This window comes from Phaseolus vulgaris, chromosome 3 (assembly GCF_000499845.2).
Source record: "Phaseolus vulgaris cultivar G19833 chromosome 3, P. vulgaris v2.0, whole genome shotgun sequence".
NCBI classification, from domain to species: Eukaryota; Viridiplantae; Streptophyta; class Magnoliopsida; order Fabales; family Fabaceae; genus Phaseolus; species Phaseolus vulgaris.
In genome coordinates this window covers 879,457-904,314 of record NC_023757.2, presented here as the reverse complement: position 1 = coordinate 904,314, position 24,858 = coordinate 879,457, and the positions used below count along the sequence as shown (strand labels likewise).

The following is a 24,858-nucleotide window of genomic DNA, read 5'->3' as shown; positions in this document are numbered from 1 at the left end:
AAAAAATAAAATAACAAAATTTATATTAATCTTAAAATTAAAATCAAATGACGCTGAAATAAAAAAAATATGGTTAACTTACCAATTTTCTTGTTGTTTGGAAAGAGGACTGGTAGAATGAATGTTTCTCAATTAGACTGTTAGGTTTTTGGAACATAAATAAAAAATAAATAAAGTGTTAATTATATACAAATTTATATTGTCATTCAGTCAAAAATTAGTATACATTAATTTATAAAACTATTCTAATAATATTTTAATAATTAATAATATAAGATATTTTACTTTCACAATATATAAAAGTTATACTAACTTCAAATACATACACAATTTCCTAAATGTTCATAAAGTTTAAACTTCATAACTAAGTAATATAGCCAACAAATACATATATTTTGTACATGTTGAAATCAAATGCACTCTTACTCAAGGTAGAAGTACGAGTGAACAACCATATCACCATTCTTCTTAGACAAACAAATATGACATTAAAACAAGTGTTTTTTTCTATTATGGAAATCAAAATATAGGTTGAGTATGTTTGGTAATGTTAAAAAAAATGATTAATAAAAAGAGAATTTTATATAACTAGAAATTAATATGTATTTATTTATAGTAAAAAGTATTTTTTTAATCATAAGTTATTTTTAATCTATTTGGCATTATATTGTAAAAGTATTTTTTGAATAAAAGACTTTATAATAACACTTCTAAAGAACATATTTCTTTAAGGCTAAAACGTAATATTCAAATAGTTGACGCTAAAAAACCTACTCTTTATGATTGGATGTTATGGTATTTATATCAATTTCTAATAATGCACAATATTAACAAATTATCAATTTCTAATAATGCACACTATTAACAAAGCTAAACTCATGCTAAGACAAATTTTATATATTAAATATTAATTAATTATAGAAATGTAGTGTCAATTTAGTCAACTTAAAAGTTATAAAATTTTAAATATGATACTAAATAAAATATATTTTTAATATTAATTTAATTTTTATCGGTGTGATCAACATTAATGAAAGTAATTTCTAAACAAAAAAGTTTTCATATAATCTCTTCATCTTCAATAAAATGAAATATAAAAGATAGTAAGAAGTGTAATGGATGAAACAAATGAGTGTGAATGAAGAAAATGAGTATAAATAAAGGAGATCAGAAGAGTGTAGATGAAGGGCGTGTGTGGATGAAGAATATGGGTATAAATGAATGAGATGAGTGTAGATGAAGCAGATGGTTGTGAATGAAGGAGATGATATGAATGAAGGGACGAGTTTTAATGAAGGAGACGAGGAGAAGAATGTTGGTAAAGGAAATAAAGGGAGGGTTGAATTGTGAGTTTAAAACTTAATACCGATTAGAGATTGAGCTCTAATATCGATTGTGAAAACAAGTAAACACACAAGAAGGGAGGGTTGAATTGTGAGTTTAAAACTTTTTACGAATTTTTTGAGTATATCATTTGATAGTTAATAGTCAGACAAAAGTTTTATATATTAAGAAATCACTTAATGGTAAATGTATCGAACAAAGACATTGGACTTAACTAATTTACTTATTTATTTATTTATGAGAAAAACGTTTTCAATGTATGTGATATTGTGATGACTCTCTTTCTATGTTAGTAGAGATGATAATAACATACAAAGTAAAGAGATAAAGAAAGAGAAAATGCACATTGTAGTTATATCAAATCCAAAAAATTTGGTTCTTTTTCAAATTTGTGATATTTTATAATGCATATACACTACAACAAAATCATTAAATAGAAACTAATAGTAAAGACCAAAATAATTAGTTACTATTTTTAGGTAACTAAAGTGATTTCTATTATTAATAGAGACTAATTTAGAATATAAAATATTAGTGGTTAAAACATTGGTAGCTAATTTAGATATCAATTTAGAAACCATTTTATAAATTTTTATTAATAATAAAAACCACTTTAGATACCAATAATTTTGTAGTCTCTAAATTAGTATCAAATTTAGTTAATATAGTGACTAATTATTTTTTTTGTCTAAATTTAATTTCTACGTAATGATTTTCTTGTAATGATAAAGGTAACTTGCAAATTATACCAATAAAATTACTTTATTTACATTCTAAAGTAAATAAAAGTGTTAGTGAAGAGAATATTACTAGAAAGAAAAAACGAATAGAAAAATAGGATAATTTATGTATTTTGAGATAGTGTAAGATAAATTTGATGAAATTAAGTATATAGCTTAGTTCTAAAATGAGGTATATGAACTTTTGCATGTACGAAAAGAAAATGACCTCCAACCAAAGATTTATTCGAAATTGAGTCATTTTCTAAATAACCTAGCTATAGTTGCCTATAGTTTCATCACCTACCTATATAAATTTAATAATACTCAATGAAAAATCAACATTTTTGCAGGTACATATCCAAAATTATGATGAACATGTACGTCAATAGGCCAAATTGAGAAAGAGCCATGTGAGGATACAAAAAGGACTACTATGCTTCCAAATTTGGTGTTCCCATTTACAAAACTCAAGACAAAACCCTTAATATACTAAAACATGTAATTTATTAGTCTGGGTGAACTTTGGAATCTAAAATATTCCATTACAAACGTATGAACACTACAAGAAAATTATGAAATAGAAACCAATTTTTAGATATCAAAATAATTAGTTGCAATAGTAGCTAAATTAGAGACCATTTTAGAAACTAAAAATTTTTTTGGTTTCTAAATTAGTTTCTATTTTTATTAAATAGTTTTTAAATTGGTATCTAATTAACAACTAAGATTTTAGAAACCAAATTTAGAAACTAAATAATTGGTAGTTAAAACTTTGGTTGCTAATTAGATACTAATTTAGAAACTATTTAACTTTAGAAACCAATTTTTTATTTAGTTTTTAAAATGGTCTCTAATTTAGTTACTATTGCAACTAATTATTTTGGTATCTAAAAATTGGTTTTTATTCTATGCTTTTCTTTTCTTGTAGTGCAATGGTTACAAGGTTTGGGATTTTATATATATATATATATATACCTAATTTAAATATAGAGTCACCACTCTCACTCTATCATAAAATAAATCAATCTTCAAAAAAAGTAAATTTATGTAGGTAGTGTGCTTTTTGTTTAGTTTGGAGTGTTGAGAGATTAAAATGATGTTCTGTATAAGAGTTAAAATATTTCTTAAATATTCTTATTTAATTTATTTTTTCTTTGTTGATCAAAAGAAAAGATTTTCTTGTTAAATTAATAAAAAAATTAAAGATGTTAAGTTAAGATGGTCAAAAATTAACTCAAGAAATAAGAATGGATCTCTAAGTTATAAACTATTGTTGTATATATTAATTATCAATATAAAGTTTCTAATTCTCTTTTACCAAAAATCAGACATCTACATATAAATTAAAAATAATATATATATATAATCAGCAATAATAATAATTAATAACATATATTCATTCACATCAAGTCCTTGTGCAAAATAATGATATTAAATATTTATGAGTATTCTTATAATGGTTTGATAATATGACCTAATAGATTCAATAATAATAAAAATAAATTATGTTTTAGAATTGTAAATTTGGATTAGAAGTGACCTTCAAAAGTTAGTAAAATTGAAAATTGTTCTAATTTATATACTCTATTTTAATTATGGTATTATTCTTTAGACTGTATAATTATATAAAAGGATTGGAATATCCAAGTATTCTACTATAAGGATTGCTAAAAACTATTTTAGTTTCGTTGATAAAAAACAATTATATTACCACTCTACAGCATTGTTTAAAATGACATAAAATAGATTTGAAGAAATTTGTGTGATGATGAAAGTGATGGAAAAGATAATGAGAGGTAAAATGTCCCTTTTATGAAGAGAGAAAATAGAAGAATGAAAAAAGGGAGAAATGCAGAGACATGTGAATTGCTTGTTTGTTTAGGGCGACGCAGACGAGTGGATTTGACATTGGAAGGACACACTATGGACCCTTTTCTCTCTCACCCTTCCTTTTCAGACCAACCTAAAGTACTTCTAAAAGGAAAATCATTCCCACACAATAATATTAATAATAATAATAATAGTAATTATTATTATTATTATTATTATTATTATTATAATCCATACCAAAGAAGGGTAAGTAAGTGCATGGTATTATCAATTGTTCCATTCTTTTTATTAGTTTATCCAATTTTATAGGTGAAGGACATTTCCTCGATTTAAAAGCAAAATTCTTAAAAAGGTTCGTGTATATATATATATATATATATATATATATATATATATATATATATATATAAATAATTGTTGTTTATAAAAACCTAAAAAAATTGATACTTGATAATCTACCTCTATTAATAAAAAATTCTAAAAAAAACTATGTGAAAGTTTATTATATCAATAAAATTGTTCTTTATGATCCAAAATTAATAAGTTAGTCAACACATACATTACCTTCACGAGAAACGTTAGTCCTAATAATAAATAAAGTACAAACTAAGGCAAAAATACATTTAAATCATAAGCTAGTAAGACTCATCTTTTTAACTTCTTCAATAACATGTATAACTCCATATCATCATTACAAACAGAGTGATATTAAATTTAACACCATTTTTTTTATTCATTATCTTATCATCGACTTGATCAAATCTATCATTTTTTTTCCTTTCACATAACATTAGTCACATCGACTCTGAATCCAACTTTTTTTTATGTTTTTTTATAATATATACTAGATCGATGCAATTCTTTTAATTAAAATACTTTATTTAATTAAAGTGTTTACTTTCACAACAAAATTATATACATAATGATCATCTAGTTTGCATTAGTTAAGGTGACATTAATAACTTTCTCACAATAGGTTAACACAAAATTCCATAATTTTTACACCTGAAATGTAGACTTATTACTGTGGTAAAACAGGCACTAATCACATTTTATCGTTGACTTTTTTTTACTTGTCTCATTTTTTTGTAGTGACCTTTTCTGGACTATGTTATAGTATGTGGTTGATCAACATTAAATAAAGAACTTTCAATTTCAACACTAATAAGTTAGTCCTTTAATTAGAATTAGATTTTATGTGGATAAAAAAAATGGTTAAAAATGTTAGTTAAATTATTCAACATATAGTTATAATCAAATGAGAAAATAAAAATGTTAGTTTTATTGTTTTTACTGATAAGCTGGTGCTTACTGTAGTGTACTTGAGTAGCAGCAATAAGGAATCAGTGGCCATCTTTTCATGGCAGGATGTTTCATGCGGTAAAACATCCTTTCTTTATGAGACAGTCAAAAGAAGAGACAAAGTGTGTGTGTAGCTATGCATTTGCTACCACAGTAAAAAAAGGTAGAGAAAAAAGTGTATAATGATGAATGAATAGCGTAACATTTTATGCAACTTAACTCATATATATCTTCTTGTACGTGGAGCTTCAACAAACCAGTAACAGCTTTTTTTTGGCTCCCTACCTTCCTCTTTCTTTCGTAACTTGTCTTATTATCACCACATTTGGAACAACATTAAGAGGCTTTCCTTTCCAATACTTTCGACTTAATCTTCACATCTTTTTGCCACTGTTCCTCACATAAGCTACGGACAACTCAAACTAAATGTCAAAAGACTAAATGTCAAAAGAGTGTATGATAATAACAAAGAGTATTAAGAAATGAATTTTAAATTTAACTCAATCTTATAAAGCACTTATAAGATGAGATTTGTCCTCGCTTATATACTATGAAATGTTCTTATCTCTAATCAAGGTGAGGTATTCAATACACATCCACGCTGAGACTTTCTAACTTGTGTGTGATATTATATATTATACAGTCACTCACGCCGAATCCTTTTAACTCGTGAAACTATATATTATAGATGGTTTGATAACGGATCGATAGTAGGTAGTCTGGTAAGTTCAACAAACTCTTGCTATGATAGGCTTTAAATGGGTTTGATACTATATTAAGAAGTGAATTTTAAACCTAATGAATCATAAGGTGAAGTTTGCATTCATTTATATATTATAAAATATTTTTATCTCTAATTAAGATGAAATATCTAACAAAAAAAATAGTGTTTTGAGCACTGTTTAGCATAAAGACTCCTTCAACAATGTTATGTTAACTTGTGTGTATGATAATAGCAAAGACAATGTAAAATTATGTACGTTTTTTAACATAACTTCAACTTATCATGTATGTATCTTCTTAAACGTGATTCATGTTTATGCAATTATGCTTATGGAAAAAAGGGCTTTGGAAATTCTTGGCAGATTTAAACTATTTGTTCATGAGGGTACTGACTTGTTAGAAAAAGACGAAACGTGTAGAACAAAAAATGAAGCATGCATGCTTAATTACCCAACAAGTAATAAAGAGAAGAGTTTGATAACGATTTGTTTTATTAGTTATATAATCTTACAAATTCGTAGCTTTTTGTTTGTGGAGGGTCTTGGAATCTAGTGCCGGAAATTAGGAAAGTGCGTTAGCAATTATTAAATAGGTTAATTACCTTTTCTTAGTTCTGATTAATTTGAATGATTATCATCTAAGAGGAACAAAATGAACTCGTTTATTTCTGTGAAAAAATAGCCCAGTTTGTAGGTTGCGGTGAGCCTAAGTGCTTATTCCAAAATTCGAGCTTTTTGTCAAAGGATTGTTCATAAAAGTGTTTTTCTTTAAGAAATGCACAAATCCATTAGATCCATTAAGTTAAGTAGCTTCTTGTAAAAGGTAAACTAACACTTTAAAAAAGATGGACAGTAGCTGTTATGATTGGATCTTAGTTGGTGAGAATTTCTTGGCAACTCTGAGTTGGAGGAACACATCTAAGTATCTCTTTTAATTCATTTATTTTATTCATTGTTAATAAAAAAAACTGTTATGATTGGTTAGAAATTTAGACAAACTAAAGAGTAAAACTAAAATCATGCATTAAGACTCTAATCTATCCAATTATAATAATAATATAATGAGAATAATCACTACTAAAAAATCATTAAATAAAAATTAATTTTAAAGATAAAAATAATTAATTATTATATTAATTAAATTATATATTATTTTATAAATTAAAAAATTATTGATATTTAAAATAGTTCTTAAATTTATAAATTATTTTCTAATTAATTAGTATCTAATTAACTATCAAAATTTTATCTATCAATTTTAAAAATTTAAAATACATTTAGAAATTATGCAATCCAAAATAAATTCATGAATTGTAATACATTTACAAATCATGCAATTGATAATACATACCAAAATACATTTCCGAATTATATATTCAAAACCATACAATCGAATCCAAAATACATTATTGAAATCCAGATTCCACCAGACCCAAATACAGTGTAAACTTTTTTGCTAAAAGAAATTATTGGTAACATTGATGTTAGAAGGATAAAGGATAGCTGTAAAAGGCCTCAAAGGAAACAAACCTCTTGGAATTCGACACAGAATGAAGGGGATCCTCATACCTGCTTTATGTACGTCATCTAAGATTTGTTCTTAACAAATTAACAGTAAAAGAAAAACGTCGTATATTTATAATCAATATTAACAATAAATGAAAAAGTCAACCATACATCTTTCTCGAGCAAAAACAAGATAAATCAAAGTTGCTATTCACATATGTTACAGCTGTATCTGACTGGTTAAAGGATGTGGCAGTCAGAAGAAAAATATAGACGTGAAAAATTTAAAATGCAGTGTAAGAGCTTTCTTCATTAGGGCTTCCGGAATAATGTTTCAACAAATTTGCTAATCTCTACCATGACTTTTAAACTAATTCTCCTATTGATTCTAACTAAAAATGATTCACTGTCATCAACACGTGAACATAAAGACTAATTTACATAAAAATACTGGTTACCACATTCTCAACCAATTTGTAGGGCAGGCAGATCAACAGATTAATTCAAGATCGGAACTATAGGAAAGGAGTAAAGATAAATTAAACTGTGTTTTCCTTAGCTCAATATTTTAACTTAATAAAATAGCAGACAATATCTCTCCCATGGTCTTCTCGGGCATGGCACCTTCATTAATCTCCTCCATGGACTCGAGGACGGCAGCGTCTAATACTAACTTTCTTTTTGCAATCTCATACACATTTTCATCTACTGTTCCCTTCGTCACTAGCCTTCAGTGGAAAGTGTCAAAAGAAAATAGTCACCAACACATTCAAACAGTTCCAAATTATAAGGCTTGGACTTTAACAAAAAGAAAAACACAGGATTTAGCACTTTTACGAATGTTAATGGGAGTGAGGAAAATAATAGGTAAATACCGATATATGGTTACAGGCTTTGTTTGACCGATTCGATGGCAACGATCTTCAGCTTGCCTATCAATCTGTGGGTTAAAATCCATGTCATGAATTACAACTGTATCAGCTCCTGTTAAGTTTAAGCCCTGTCCACCAGCTCTCGTGGAAAGTAAGCATGCAAATATTGAAGTATCGTTATTGAACGTATCAACTATTGTTTGCCTCTCCGCTACCTGTGTACTGGCAATCAAAGAGTAGGATTTCTAAGATTTTAAGGAGCATGGGAAAACAGTGTCTGCTGACCAATATTGAAAATGGTAACATTTTTACAGTCCACTTTATTAAAGGAGAGATGAATACTGAATTGAACGCTTCTCAACCTTTCAGTATTCATTAATTAAAAGGAGCCATGAGTGACTTCAGAGAATCAGCACATGAAAAAGGAAACATTTTGTAAAGCTAAAATGCCAATCTACGAAGAATTTTTCATCCAATCCTTAAACAAATTTACCAACCTGTTTTATTGCATGATGTGGTGAACACAACAAAAAATATGCACACATGTACACAAACACTAAAATACTTTCGTCATATTACTATCATAGAAAACTTAACTTACTCCTTGTTTGTTAATGTACTGAATAAAATAATCCTCTATAAAGATACCATACCTTTTTAACTTTAAAGAAGTGTCTAAATGTCAAAAAATAAAATTACCTTCCATCAAGCCGTCTATAGGTCAATCCAATGACATCCAAACACCACTCCAATATGTCAAGCATTGAGGTCCATTGACTGAAGATTAAGATTCGATGGCCATCCTTCTTTAGTGAAGGAAGAAGCTTTGATAAGGCCTACATTTATCCATGGAGTAGCTCAATCTCAGGATACCCAGCACATAATTATGCCGCCACTGTATATTTGACGATTACAGAAATTTTAGAGTCATAAATCCATACCCGACATTTTGCAGAAAGCATAACATGCTTATCCGGAAGGATACCCTTTTTATCATTGACACCATAATGAAGTAAAAGCTGCAAATAAAAAATTTACAGCTTGAAATTTAAGCCATGCTATCCACAATAAACAATCATCAAGTAAAATTCTATAATTACAATATCACTACAACAGCTTGTATTAATGAAATGGCAAGGGGAGGAGCATTAAGCAGAAAAAGGCGAAAACAGCTTTTCTGAGAAAGAAAAAAAAAATAAAAAATAAAAAATGAAATGGCAGCACCACATTCTACCTTGCCAGAATGAGAGCATGCATAATACAGAGCATAAGAGGTGTTATGACAAAACTTTGACATACAAATTGTTAAATAGATAGAATGGATCAGCAAACATAAATCAATTAAACATTGTAATTTGTACCTAGAAACCATCTAGTATAATGCAATTACTGGGCATCCATAGAATGGGAAAAAAATGTTGGTTGAAAGAAAAATTTAGCAGAAGTCACTTAAAAAGTAATCCAAATGATTTTATTAAATTTTAGTTTCTAGCATAGCCTGATGACCCTGATTGGTCCATTTAGCTAACCCAATGAGATGGTTCAGGCTGGTCTTCATTCATTGCAAGCAGGGTTAGACAGTTAAAGCCAGTTTTATTTGCCAATTATCGAAACATCATGAGCAGGACCACAGCTTTATTAAAGCATGAAGATAAAGAATATTCTCAGCTAATTGGTTTACCTTTTGTTTGGATAGGGAATTTCACAATATGTTTTGAAGAGGTTCTGAAGCAGCAAATGAAATTTCAAAATTAACCTTAAAAAAAAGCTTGCTAGTGAAGAAAAGGGGTAGGGAAAATATGTGTTTTTGTCCATTATTGGGGCAGAGAGAGGAGGTAACACAAACTACTTTAGCATATTGATGGAATCCGAACATAGAGAGGGTTAGTAAATGCATTGTTCTGAATAGAAGATTTACCCGATGAATAGAGAAGTCACTGTAATTTTTAAGTTCTTCTATAACTCTGTCCAAAGTACATTCAAAACCAAAAGCACCTACTGGATGTAGCTTCCTACCAAAGCGAATGACATCCTCATCACTGTAGATTCGCCTTATTAACAAGGGGTGATTTGCTATCTAGAATAAGAATACAGAAATATATTACCAAATAAAAGAGAGCAGTATAAACCAAACAAAATATAGCTTCATTTTAAGTCAAAACATAAATCAAGAACCTTGCGGAACTGAACGAAATAGTTATTTATCTGTCGTCGAGGAAGCACTTCTAGTAAACTTTTTGAATTAAGCTCAGAACATTTTGCCATCCGAGCTTGTGAAACCGCACGATACTCTTCAATGGCATCCTTGTAAGCAGATTCCTGCTGCCTTTCCATTATAACATATTCAACCTGCAGTAACAAAAGTTGGCAAATAGAAACAAGGACATGTTGAAGATTGAGTATAATAAAACAAAAAACTTTGCGCCGAAGGTGACAGACATACCTGCTGTATTTTTGGAACAAGTTGTTGCATCACATCAGATTTCAATCGCCGCAAAATAAATGGCCCTAAGATGGACTTCATGCGACCAATTAAATCTCTATCTTCTGCATTTAGTAACTTTTTTAGGTCAACATCTTCAGAAGCAAAAATATCAGGCATCATAAACTCCAACAATGACCATAACTCCTGCAACAAATTCACAGAAAAGCTTGCTTCAGCAACTACATTTATATTAATGCCAGCAAAGTCAACAGGTTGAGACAAATCATAGAGATTTTGATCAAGATTTAAGTACATTATTGTCTCAAAAATACAAATGACTTGGTATCTCCCTTTTCTCTGCCTTAACTGTAACTGTGTATTCTTATCCTAGAAAGGAGCTCAACTCAGATACTAGGATATTTACAACAACTTACATACACTACTCAATCAACTAAGCTAGACCTCCTTGGTACACAAGCTTATTAGACACTTATAATTCTACATTGTGTTTGCTATGTATTTTCAAAAGGATTGAAAACAAACCAGAAATTGACAGTTTCCCAACCATCATTCACCACACAAATCTGATGTCAATTTGACAAAGACCCACAGTTTAAATCCTACTGGCTACTGTAATCATCAACAAGCACACAACAGCTTTTGTTGGTGTATATATTTTCTTATTTCATAAAATTGTCACGTTAATGAAAGAACCTGTTAGGCAAGCAGTAGTGTTAGACACGCAGGGAGTAGAGCTGCTGACAACAAAGGAACAGTATGAAAGCTACAGGGAATATCCATAAATGCTTTGTTTGGATTAAGTGTGAAATAGCAAAAAAAATAGTAAGAATACAGAAGAGGTTGTTTGAAAGGAGAGAAATAGGAGGCAAAGTAGAGGTGTTTATCTGTACTTGTTTGGATGAGCGGAAAAGAAAGTAGAACTAAACAAATAAATTGTAGAAAAAAATTATTTTATAATAATTAAAACGGTAATATTTTTAATCCGATATTTTATCATAACATAAAAGTAATTACTATTTAAGAAAGTATACTTTTAAAACAAAAATTAAACCCAAAAAAAGAGAGATAATCACTCTCTCATTTCATTCCAATTTCGGACAGAAGTGTTTTCTAATGGTTCACACATAAATAACTTCCATCCTTCCACTTTCCACTTAATATGCCCTTTCTTCCTACTTTCTTCCACACCATTAGTTCATTGACGATAGCAGAGCAGTCACCTCCCGAACCCACTATAGTGGGCTAACTGCTATTTTGATCCCAAATAATGTGTGTAAAGAAAAAAACCTAAAACTTAAAACATGTTATTAAATTTCATAACCAAGAGGTTCAAAACCAAAACAGCGACAGAATCGCGCCAGAATCATTGCTGCAAGCTTTTCCAAAATCACTACAGGTGTCTCTGTCGCACCTGATTCCAGCCGCCATCACAGTAGGTGTCCACTCAGGCACTATTAACTACTCTGTTTCTACCCCAAATAACATGGGGTAAGAGAATAAGATAATCTCAGAAAGCAGGGAAGAAATAAGGAAGATGCAAGGTGCAAATTCACTTTGAGATGATGATTAAAAAACACAAGGATTAAAGGAAAACACATTGATAGAATACTAGGGATTAGCTTATTTTGCAATGGGATTGTGAAAAAGTTCTTGAAAATAAGGGATGTTATTTCCCATAATGTAGGAGTTCCTAAACACATGTTTTGTGATTGAATAAAAATTTGGCATCTTTGGAAAGGAGGAATCAGAGCCACCTATTATCACTACCATTTTCCATTTTTGTTTCATTTATGCTGTTTCTAATCTTTAACTTTGTGGATGATAAAGTTTCGTTTGAACAAGAGAACAAAGTCATATCTAAATTTGAGCTTTGAAGGAAAAAAAAGTTTATTTCTTGTAGATGACACAGTTTTGATTGAGGAATAAAAGAAAGAGATTAACTCTATCTTGAGCTTTGGAGAAAGAAATGGGAATCACAGATTTTCTACACGAGTAGGGTTAAGACAAAACATACAAATTGCAAATTTAACAAGGAAAGAGGAAAATGACTTGGGAGGTAATGATTGGATGGTCACATTAAGAAATTTAATTATTAGGGATCAATATTACAAAATGATTGGGAAATTAATAAAAATGTCAACACAAATAAAAGCTAGGTAGTTAAAATGGAGAAAGGTATCTAAAGATTATTTGTGACCACAAAGTACCAACCCAGCTCAAAAAAGAGTTTTATCATATTGTTATATAACTAGCTATATTCTATGGTACATTGGTACTAAATACTGAACTTTAACTGGACAAATAAAAAATTGGAAGTAGAAACAAGTAACCACAGATCCGCTTATACATATTTGAAATCTGTCAAAATGGATGTGTGGTCACACAAAGGATAGAATAGAATACAGAATTATTGTATTTAACGAGATATTGGTCTGAATCCTATTGAAGATAACAAAAAGTCAATTAAGTCTAGTTGGATACGGGGCAAAGTAGACCACAGGAAGCATTGTGGAGAGGGCAAACAGCACGGGCTTTAGTCCTTTGAAAAGATAAGGGAGACCATAAGGGATTAATGGACTTTGGAGGAGATTATTAAAAAGGATTTCATGGTTAGAATCTTTGAGAAATTAGTTTTTTCACAAAGGCACTGTTTTTTCACAAAGGCACTGTGCACTTCACGTAATCAAACTCACATGGGTAGATAAAACTATTGATGTTTTGTGTTCTTTCTATGCGTCTGTTTTAAAGGATTTATAAGTGTAACCTCTTCTGTAAGGACTTACTGCCCATGATTCGGTAAATAAATTGAAGTTCCTATTAGAATCACTGTAAGTCCGTAACTAATCCAGTACAAAATATACAGTACAACTAAATCTGCAGGAAAGAAATGTAATAGACGGACTACCATTTTGCTGTCAAAAAGAAAAAAGTTGCCATCAGCAAAATGTAATTACAACTCACAAGTATCAGCCACTCTCAAAAACCCAAAACATTTAATAAGCCTAGTCACCTGACTAAAAAAACACTCAAGACAGGGTCTTTATGATAAGATCCTGATTAAGAAGGCCAGATAAAGTCAATGCTCAGCTTATGTCAGTTTTTTTCTCCATTTAGGGTGAGGACTGACTTGTACAGAACAAATGAGAGGGAAAATTTGTTAGAGGAGAAAGAGAGAGACAGACAGCACGCCTGTTGTATTGGCAGTTCAGATGAAGGGAAAGAGAGGTATATTTAGGGTAAGGACTGACTTGTACAGAACAAATGAGAGGGAAAATTTGTTAGAGGAGAAAGAGAGAGACAGACAGCAAGCCTGTTATATTGGCAGTTCAGATGAAGGGAAAGAGAGGTATATTTTCAGTTTCAGCTTGTCATTTAGGGTCATAGGTGTTTTACCTTGGTTGGGAGTGTTTGCTCTTTCTTTATTTTTCTTCTACTTCTTAGTCAACAAAACATTCTACCTAGTGTAGATAGGAATTGTTCCTATCAGTACACCCTTCCTATTCTCCCTAAAAGTACTTTACAACTTCAGCTTTTATTCTGCCTAATCCCATCCACACATTTTATCAGTCAAAATAGAGTCAGATTCTACGTTAATAGAATTAGAATGAAAGAAGGAGAATCCCAATTACAAAGGACACATCGAACAGTTTTGAAGCTTATAGTCACATTCAGTGGAAAATTTAGAGTGTTATGTAGTGTGACACGCCAGATATTGATCAGTTGAAGGTAAGCACTTGTTCTATGCTTCAGCAATGATCACAGTTTTCAAATATGCTCTAACATTACCTTTGTAATAGTGTCCAGCCACAACATACGAATCTTTTTTAAGAGAAGAAATTATTCCACTGGTGCCACAAAACTAATAGTTTTTTTTTTGTTCAGCAACAACAAAAACAGCTACAATGCTGCAAAGACATTCACTTATGTAGATACATACATGTAGATCATTTTGAAGTGGTGTCCCAGTCAACATCAAGCGTTGGTTCGCATTTCGTGCAACAGACATCAGATTTTTCCACCTAAAGCTATTTTTGTCCTTCAAAGCATGTGCCTCATCCATCAACACACAGCTCCATCTCCATCGCTTCAGAATTTTGCGATCATCTTTCTGCTGTGCACTAGCATGAATATAAATTATAAAAATTTAATTAACATTTGAAGAGAATATATATAAATGGCACTTAAGAATATTGGAATGAACCTGTGACGTTCAAAAAGTGAATAACACACGAGAAGAACATTAAATGGAGGAGGCAATCCAGCCTTGGACAGAGAGTTCAACTCCTTGCAGTATGCTGCACGTCCAGCACCATGATATTGCAGAACAGAAAAGTGCGGACACCACCTTTTTAGTTCCCTTTCCCAGTTTTCCAAAACAGAAGCAGGACATACTATAAGATGTGGACCAGAATCATTGTGCAAGCGATTCAACAAAGTTAAATATGTGATGGCCTGGAAGGAAATAACATATGATAGATTCTTAATTGAAAAAGTCAAGGACTACAAACAAAAGTAGAAACATGTTAAACAAGTTGTTAATAAAAAGGATAACAAACCTGAATTGTTTTGCCAAGACCCATTTCATCTGCCAATATGGCTGTGACACGTGAAATCAAGTATCAACACACAACTCGAGGCAATCATAGTGAACTCTAATGAACAGACTTATTGCATGATTAGAGCCAGAAGTACTCAAATTTCAAAAAGAAAAACAACTAAGCTTTAAAAAAAGCTATGCCAAACAGTAAACGCAAATCATAACGCCATTACATTATATTGTTTCAATAAACACAAAATCAGGAGATACAAAACCAAACACAAAGCAAATATGCAATTCCACAGTAAAGAACACCAGACCACAACATAAAAGTGTCACTATATTGAGAAATCCACAATGAAAGAGCCATCAATTAATCTACTCTTCCATTTTTCTCAAGGAAAACACCCAACATAGTCCATAAGGCAGCTACAACCAACACGAACACAAATTAAACTCAGCACAGCCTAAAACCCTTCAAAAACCCTAATAAATTACATCCTAATCACTAATGAACAAACCTATTGCATAACTACAACCAGAAATATTCAAATTTCATAAAAAGGAAACCAATCAAACTAAACAAATACATCAACTCCGCATGACCTAAACCCAGCACATAACAAAAAATCGTCAAAACCCTAACAATTACCTCCTCCAATCCCCTTCCGATACAACAGAAGCAAAAAGTTGACACCAACCAACTGATACGGCTTTAGCAATGGCTGAAAATCCGAATCCTCCGACGCGCACGCAACATCCACATCCTCCTACACACATCAACAACAGCATGCACTTCACCTCAAACGAACATAAAATCTCTAGTGTCAAGTTTCAACCTAAACAAAACAAAAACACAAAACAAATCGCCGTTTAACCTGAGTCACGATCCTCACTGACGAAGACTCCGCCTCCGAATACCTCTCGCACGCGGTCCCCGACGAGCCGAACAGTTCGCCCTTCAACTCCGCAGAGATTCGCGCGCACTTATGCAAAGCCCTACCGACGACATCGTTTTCGTTCAACTCTTCAACTTCTTCTTCTTCTTCTTCCACCTCGCTGGACTCCACCTCGTACAACTCCGCCACGCGTCCGTCTCCTCCGCCGTTCTCTTCCGCGTCCTCGTCTTCGTCGTCGATGATGAATCTCCGGCCTCGCGAGGCCGCCGCGTAACCGCCGACGCCGTTGTCCACGTCGGCGTCCTCGAGGTCGTCGAGGAAATTGGCGTCGTTCGGCGCGATTTCGACGCAATCGCTATCGTTTTCGCTTAAAACGTCGACCTTAGAGGTGTAGGCGAAGGACTCGATCGGTGGAGGAGATGGAGCAGACGAAGTGCGAGGTCGCTTGAGGACGCGCGAGGGTTTGAAGGAGTGGTTCTCCCATTCGTCGTCGGAGATTTCGTACAACTCAGGTTTCATTGCGTGCGTGCGTTTGCCCTAGTAGTAGTTGGAGAGAGAGAGAGTTGAAAGTGAAGGAGTGGTGCTTTTGTAGTTGAAGAAAACGTTATGGAATGTGAGAAAAAGGGAAGAAATGAAGAATCCGAGTGAAGTAAGAAGAAGAAAAATCGCGGTCTACCAAAGAGACGAACGAGCGCGGGGATTGTTACGCTAAAGACTAGTTTTCCAATTCTTTTATCATTATTTAGGTTTTTTTTTAAATGAAAAATTTTATCATCACAAATTTTAAAAAATAACTATTATATATATTAATTATAAAAGAAGGCAAGAAAATTACTTGTTTGAGGATGGTTGTTCAATATTTAACTCTAGATCTTTAATAAAAATAAAGAGTAAATTATATTAATTTCCTTTGAAGTTTTTTCAAATTATATATATACACAAACATCTCCTTTATTTTTAAAACATTAAAATAATCATTTTGAAATTACATTACACTTCTTTAAATTTTAAAGGCATTACACATGCATCCCTTGAGTAAAATTAATTGGAAGCATAGTAAATTTGGGAAAGGAAATTAAAGAGTAAATGAGAAATATGTGTATCATTGACTAATTGAAAAAGAAGAGTAATGTTAAGGGTGTTTTGTTGGAGGAAAAGCATAATGATGAGAAGAAGAAAAAAAAAAGTATCTTAGTACCAATTTTTTTTTTTTTTGTTTAAATAAACAATCTAAAAGGTCAAGTAAGATATTGTAAATTAAAAGAAATAAACAATTGATCCAATAATGACCAAGTATCCTAACAAAATCTCTTTTAGTTGTAAAGAGATTTAATTTACTTTTTACTAAAACAACTTTTGGTTATTTGTAATAAAATGAAACTAATTAAAAAAATTATACACTTTTTATTTGAATTATCAAAATGTTTTTACTTGCTTTTAATTTCAACAAAAAAATACAAAAAAAGGAAATCTTTTTTAATTAACATTAGCATACAAAAGGGTTATTTAATTTAAAATATTCTTATTACATGTGTAAAAGGGATCAATTGGGTATTCATAGGTGTTTCTTTAGTTAAATTTTATTAGATAATAAGAATAATTAGAAGCTTTTGTAGTAGAATATAAGTAAATATATAAACACTAATTTTATTTAGGGATTAAAAGCGTAAAAAGAGGGACATAGGAACCTTGAAACATGAGAATAGGCACATGTACCCAAGACATAAATGTAAATGAGTAAGGGGTGAAAATTATATGAAGTATGCATATGGAACCCAAAACATATAAGCATTTTTTAGCAAAAAAAAAAAAACTCAAAATAAAGATAATGTGTTTCAAATGGAATAATGAGTGTAGGAGAGAGGGTAGAGGGTAGAAAAATGAATGAGCAACAAGACTCGGGTGTTTAGAATCATTAAAAAACCTATATGCAAACATAATACTACTTGGATTAAGTTAACTTAATCAAATCATATGTTTAACACTTAATTAACTCCTAGTTAATCCTAACATGCGGGTGGTTCCTTAAAATTAGGGAAAGACACATGATAACTCCTAAAATTAAAAAAAAAAAAACTCATCATTACATCTCCAAAAGACACATGTGTTGCATGAATTAATTAAAAGTCATATGACGTAGTTACAACCATCATTATTTATGAAAGTGACATACGTTCGTTAGAAATTTTTCATACAACTTCTACACTCATAAATTTTGTTCACATAAGTGACTCTTGGATTAAAAAATATTTCAAGAGAATTAAAATATGTTCTATGATCTAATAATTTACCATCAATTTTTTTTCATATCTTCTTCCACTTCTCCTACTTCTTTCTTGTGAATCTTTTTTTTTCTTTTTCCTCTCCATTCTTATTTACGTCATTGCTCCAACCCATTTGATGAATATCAACAAGAATAAAACATGCACACTTTATACTTTGGATTTAATTTAGCTAATCATAACTTGTACTAGGCATGACATTTAATGGTGTTTATTAGTATGATTGACTTTTGTGACACTTTTTTATATAATTACAATGATATAATTCAAATTATTTAGACTAATTACATCAATCATGTGATGTTTGTTATACTAATTTGGTCATGTGATGTTTGTTATACTAATTTGGTAGCAGAATCTAGAAATAACAAAATGGAAAAAAAATAATGTATTAATGAATTTCGAAAAAAAACATAATTTAATATAAAGTTATTAACTCGGGTAATATTTACTAAAATTTACTAGTATAGTTTAATTCTATATGTCTCTCTCTATATAACTCACCAAAAAACCTTATTAACTTACTTCTTTTTTGTAATTGTAAATTAAATAATGGATTATAATGATTCTATACTTAATTTTTTCTATTGTTTAATAGTTTTAGTTTTCAAATAAAAATAATAGTAATACACAATTAATAATAATAAAATATTATTAATAAAAACAAAATAAATAATATTAATAACAAAATCTATACCAGAGAGAAGATACAAATTCTTGGAATTGCATTTTTGTGTGATTTTTAATTATACTGTTTTATCATTTATTCAATTGAAGTAATTTTAATATTAGACATGATACAAACATAACTATACAATATCTTAATCCAAAAGTATCCTCCTAACCTCTAAACTAAAAAATAACGTATATTTTCCTAACTTTTATTTTTACAAAATTATTATTTTTTATATTTTAAAAATTGAAATATTTTAATATAATAAAAATATGGAGACATATTTAAGAAATCACATTTGTTTTCACTAATAAATAATATCAAATAATTCTAGAAACTACATTTTTCATTCTATTTCTTTTTAATCTTTACTCAATTTTTCTTCAACTTAATTTTATTTTCACTGTATTTTCATTATCTTATTTTCTCTTCTACACCCTTTGTTTTTTTCTTGCTATCATTACCATTGCATTGAGAAAGTCTTGATTACAAATAATGCTTAGCTTACTTTGTGCACTTATTGCTATTATAACTAAATAAATATATGAATTAAGCATGATTACAAAATAGATTACAGAGCCAATATTTCTGACTTTGTCCTAAAATGGTGATTAATTGAAACACTATACATGAACTGCATTGGTAGGCAAAAAAATAATTTCTTTATCTCAATGTGCCTCCTTTGAGGTTACAAATGAAGTTTAATGCCAAAAAATATATATAAGAGGTGATATCACCAAACTGGCAAGTGGCAATCTTCTTACATAAATCCTGCTGAAACATGTAGCTAAAACTGCATCAAAGATCAAAAGTTTCATTGACAAACCTAAAGTGAAATCCTTGAGGTTCTTCATCAGTGTAGAGAGGATTTTACCAAACATGTTATCAACAAAGTAGGAGAAAAATATTTACGATTCTGATTCAGGCAGAGAGAGCCTTCACACTATCTCTTTAAGAGCCACATCAAGTATCCCAATAGAAATTTTTGGTTGGTAATGTTCATCTGTATCCACTTCTTCAATTTCCTGGCATAGGATTGTGAAACTATCAGTATTAACTGTAATCCTGAAATCCAGTGTTGATTTTGAAGAAAGAGTGTGTGTGTGTTCAAATCAAAACTACAAAAGTCATATATAAATTAAATTATATTCACATGACTTGCCATGTTTTCATTCCCTACCTAATGTTACTGTCTTTAACCAAGTTATCCATGTGTCAAGATAAATATGGTATTGACTTCTATAACCATTATGGCTTATACATCATAGTATTTATATACACATGCAAATTGATGAATCAGCTAATAACTGAACAGAAAAAATTATTTAAAATGATGTGCAAAACACCTTAACCAATAAGAGTAGGAAAGGACATAACCAGCAACAATAGAAAAGGAAAAACAAAAACTCAGCATACAATATCAGACGTGATAATGAGAATTAAGCAGATTCAGCCACCTGAACAATATCCTCTCCCTTGATGACTCGGCCAAACACGATAAGCTTTTCACTTAGATCTGGTATTGGTGCAGTTGTGATGAAAAGATCAAATCCTTTGTTGAAGTAATTACCCTTCGAAGTTCCAAGCATGAATGCTTCATGTCTCATACTAGTTAATCATCACAATATTTAGTATTAGAAAAAATTATGCAGCTCACAGGTAGATTATCAATGGTATGAGATGATATGGTAAACATCAAATTGCAAATAAACAAAAAAAAAACACCTTGCATATTTCTTTCCTAACAAGTTCCAATCTTCAGTAGCTCCAGGCCCTTTGTTATGACCTGCCTGAATTACATAGTGCTTAATTACTTGGTGAAAAAGCATCCCCTTGAAGTGCCCTTTTTGACTGGAAAATTAAAAAATTTAAGTTTGGTTGGAAGCATGAACATGATACATTCAAAGGAATTTCATACAGCACACCACTTTGAAATAAACAAGCTACTAACACTAACCGATCCCTATAAAAGTTAATATATACCCATAGAGCTGCAGGATTTAATCTCTTCATTCAATAGAGAATACTCATTTCAGGCTGCAGATGTTATGCTGTATATCCAGCAATATAGCTAATTAGCAATGCTCGAGGTTATAGCATTCAACTTTATTTTCAAACCTGTTACATGGCTTTGTACTACTTCCCAGTTCCTTCATATTCTCCCACACTCCGTTAAATATTTGAAAAGCAGCACTCAACCTCTTAGAAAGGACCTTACTAATAATCCCTTACCTTGAATGTTCTATATTAGACACTCAAGTGAGGAAAGAGGAATTCATATATAACAGTTCTGAAAAAAAGAACAGTAAAACCATTGGATCCTGGAGCTGTTTCGTTATCCATACTCCGGATAGCTCTCTGAACTTCCTGCTCTTTTAAAGGCACTTTGTAATCATTAGTCCATTATCCTGAATGGACTTCCGTACAAACTTCAATGAACACAGTCTGTCGGAATAGCAGAGCTGTACAGAAACAGGTAATTTCAATTGCAAGTAGCGATACCAATGTCTCCTCCAACAATAAGACTCCCATCCACAAGATACTTATCTACTTTTGCGAAAACATAATGTATACTTTGGGTCTATTTGGATAATCTTCTCCTAAAATACTTCAAAAGAAAATAAGAAAGAAAAATGGAAAAACTTCTCCATTATCTTATAAGATACTTATCTTATCATAGAATTGACTTATAAGATAAGATCTATATACACTTATATACTATAATTTGGTTATATTTCCAATGGATACGGGGATCTCCAATATATCCCCTCATTCTGAGAATTGAACATCTAGAACGTGAGATTAGATATTTGTGGATGGTCCAATAGTGGGTGACGTTATAAACCCAAGAAACCTAGCTAGAATAGATTTTGACACCATATTAGAAAAAAAACTTTAAATCTAACTCGACCTCACAAAACCGACTAATGAAGTGAGGTTTACACCTATTTATATACTATAATTTGACAATATCTCTAGTTGATGTGAAATCTCTAATAGGTTTAGTCAAATTGTAGACTGAAGTGAACCACCATTGTCCTCTTCCTTTATTACCAAGACCAAGAAAATTTCATCAACCAACTTTTGAAGCCACTCCAACACCCTATAAGACTAGCTTGTAGCATAAACTATATGCCCCAGAAGATGAGAAGCCTTCCAAATCGGTGAAATCCATATGATCAAACTAAAACAATCTACCTCCACCTATTTAGTCTTTTAGGCTTAATTATTTTGGACTTCCAATAATCTAATTACCATAAAGCATGAAATTCTTCATCTTTTCCTTTAATGCTCTCCCCGAATCACAACCAAGAAAAATTAGTGAATGAAACTGAAAAATGAGTTCGTACCAAGCAAGCCCCAAAACATTCATCAGCCATCATTTTAATTTATGGGAATATAGACAGGATTAGGGGAGAACCAAGTACTCACCATAAATCTATGAATTCATCAACAACTTCAGGGGCACTTTCCTTATAAAGTTCTACTATAATAGAACCTTTAGAGGTAATTACAACCTATGATAAGGAAGAAATGAGTATCCATTTTGTAAGTTAATAATAATTTCAATTGACAAGCTCCTAGAACTTTGAAAAAACAAGCTAATGTGATCACGGCAGCATGGGGAATGGAAACTTACTGCATATCCAGGTAGATCAGATTTTTTGGATTCCACAAGTGTATTTTCATCCTGCAGCAAAATTAGTTACTAGAAATTATTAGATTAATCAAGGATCTAAGGAATATTCAGTATTTATTCACTGATGAGGAGGGAAAAACCTTGTCTTTCCAGCATCCTTATCTCAAAGGAAAAAGATAAGTAAAATACATGTTTGAATTATAAACTTAGAAACACGTCACAAGATACCAGAGAACCAATAAATTTAAAATGGATATAAAGTTATCGAAACCCTTTACAATATAAGTGCGTACCTCAGAGACTGATATGTAGTTCTCTGGTTGAAGTCCTGTCCTGAATGCAGCAGGTAATATAATGAATTATTAGATAACAGACAACCTCTTTTGAAGTTCATTTTGTATGAGAAAATGAAACACGTACTGTTTAATGTTAATCTCCATTTCTTTATTATCACCTTCTCAGAAACCATATTACAAATGGATGTTCCATTTAAATTCATTTTTTAATAAGTTTGAATCACTCAACAAATGTAAGAGAAAAATGGAAAAGCTTTTGTACATGTTGACAAACAAATATTGACAGAACAATAAAGCCAAAAACTGAAGTGTCATCAGCAAGCAAAAGGCTCAATTCAATCATTACACCAATAAAAAATGACCAATAGTAATAGTATCCCAAAAATTCTCACAATGATGCGGAAGAAATACAGACTAATCTCAGACAAGCTAGAGCTGAATTTGAACAAGTATTCATGTGTATAATTTCGTTAGTAATTTTTTATTCAGGAAACAAGTATCGTGTATCATTTGTCGCACTATAAATCTGCCTTCTCCAATGTCTATAAAATAGTGAAACACATAAGCATGACAAGAATCAATGTATAAAATATAATAGTGGTGGCACTTATGCGAGAATTTTCTTCCTTTTTACTAACCTGTTGAACCAATGTCTATAAAACAGGAAATACATTAGCATGACAATAATCGATGTACAGACTATAATAGTTGTGGCACTTATGCGAGAAGGCCCCTTCTTCCTTTTGCTTTGCTGTAGAAGAACATGAGGTTTGATCCTCCCCATATAGCCTAATCATCAATTTCAAGTCATCAGCAATTCAAAATCGAAATCTTCCAATTGAAAAACACATCAACCAAATGAAAATCAACATGACCACCAAAGAAATCACTGAGTTTATTCAATATCATATCACCAATTCGTGTTATTAACTTCTAAACATGTACCAGTTTAATTTCTATGCATTGTTAGTGTAAAAAATCTATACAGAAATCATATATAGGTATGACTTTTAAAGTAATTACTGTAAAACTCAACAAAATTACAATACAAGATAACTGTGATTAGATGACTGAGTAACTCAACGGTTAAAAGCATAAACCACCAAATCCCATGACTTAAAGTTTGAAACTTTCAACATGGATAAAAACTTTCCTCCAGTCTCAGCCAATTCCCATTGCAAGAAACTTCCTCTGAAACACAAATTAACATCCAACCAAAGCATAGACAGTTGCAACAGCTAAGGTTTTGGTCTCAAACAAAAAATGGTTCAACGCTAAGAGAAAAATAAGCAATACCCATTATTTATGAGAACTCAAATGTGGCATAACCCTTCTCCTACTACTTGTATAGTCAGAAGAAAACATGCAAACAAAACATGAAAATGCAAATAGAGAGAAGAAAGACCTTAATGAAATGGGAAGGAAATTGAAGCTGCGTGGATCACAGGAAAAAGTGTGTGTGAGAGAGAGAGAATGAAACAAATTGAAGGGTATTGTGTTGGATTTGTAAAGAGCGGAAATTGAAGGATGAGGGAAGCACGTCAATGAGTTTGAAGGAAGAGACATGAACCAAATTTGAAAGATAAATGCGCTCTTATTGATGAAACTGAAAACACAAAGCTCACCGTTTTGCTGTGTCCCTTTAACTTTCTGTTTTCTTTTTCTTTGTCAACTAAACAAATACTATATAAATAATAATAAATAATGCAAGTTATATATTAAACCCATTCTTGAAAAAAAAAACACAATAAATATCAAATTTTATTTAAGAATATTTTAATATTGAT

General features: G+C 30.9%; 2 protein-coding genes across 2 annotated transcripts; both read right to left on the bottom strand.

Annotated features, from left to right (window-relative positions):
• Positions 1-7,709: 7,709 nt before the first annotated feature.
• LOC137806077 (protein CHROMATIN REMODELING 19) lies at positions 7,710-16,920 on the bottom strand. The gene is made up of 12 exons (XM_068606011.1): positions 16,160-16,920; positions 15,934-16,051; positions 15,301-15,341; positions 14,946-15,196; positions 14,682-14,862; positions 10,742-10,927; positions 10,474-10,647; positions 10,217-10,375; positions 9,240-9,317; positions 8,998-9,134; positions 8,302-8,520; positions 7,710-8,154 (listed from the first exon to the last, which is right to left on the bottom strand). The coding sequence occupies exons 1-12, from the start codon at positions 16,697-16,699 to the stop codon at positions 7,995-7,997; spliced, it is 2,244 nt and encodes a 747-aa protein (XP_068462112.1). The 5' UTR covers positions 16,700-16,920; the 3' UTR covers positions 7,710-7,994.
• Positions 16,921-19,655: 2,735 nt separating this feature from the next.
• On the bottom strand, positions 19,656-24,615 carry LOC137806076 (peptidyl-prolyl cis-trans isomerase CYP21-4-like). The gene is made up of 8 exons (XM_068606010.1): positions 24,477-24,615; positions 23,710-23,860; positions 23,069-23,108; positions 22,776-22,826; positions 22,568-22,653; positions 20,861-20,986; positions 20,593-20,743; positions 19,656-20,160 (listed from the first exon to the last, which is right to left on the bottom strand). Exons 2-8 carry the CDS (start codon positions 23,853-23,855, stop codon positions 20,074-20,076), a joined length of 687 nt encoding a protein of 228 aa, XP_068462111.1. The 5' UTR covers positions 23,856-23,860; positions 24,477-24,615; the 3' UTR covers positions 19,656-20,073.
• Positions 24,616-24,858: the final 243 nt, after the last annotated feature.

Coding starts and splice junctions, on each gene's coding strand:
- LOC137806077 (XM_068606011.1), bottom strand. CDS start 16,699: ATGAAACCTGAGTTGTACGAAATCTCCGACGACGAATGGGAGAACCAC. Junction 10,376..10,473: donor ATTTCGTTCAGTTCCGCAAG/GTTCTTGATTTA, acceptor TTCTTATTCTAG/ATAGCAAATCACCCCTTGTT. Junction 8,155..8,301: donor AAGCCTGTAACCATATATCG/GTATTTACCTAT, acceptor TTTCCACTGAAG/GCTAGTGACGAAGGGAACAG.
- LOC137806076 (XM_068606010.1), bottom strand. CDS start 23,855: ATGGGGAGGATCAAACCTCATGTTCTTCTACAGCAAAGCAAAAGGAAG. Junction 20,987..22,567: donor GATGAATTCATAGATTTATG/GTGAGTACTTGG, acceptor TTAATTTTCCAG/TCAAAAAGGGCACTTCAAGG. Junction 20,744..20,860: donor TTAGGAAAGAAATATGCAAG/GTGTTTTTTTTT, acceptor ATGATTAACTAG/TATGAGACATGAAGCATTCA.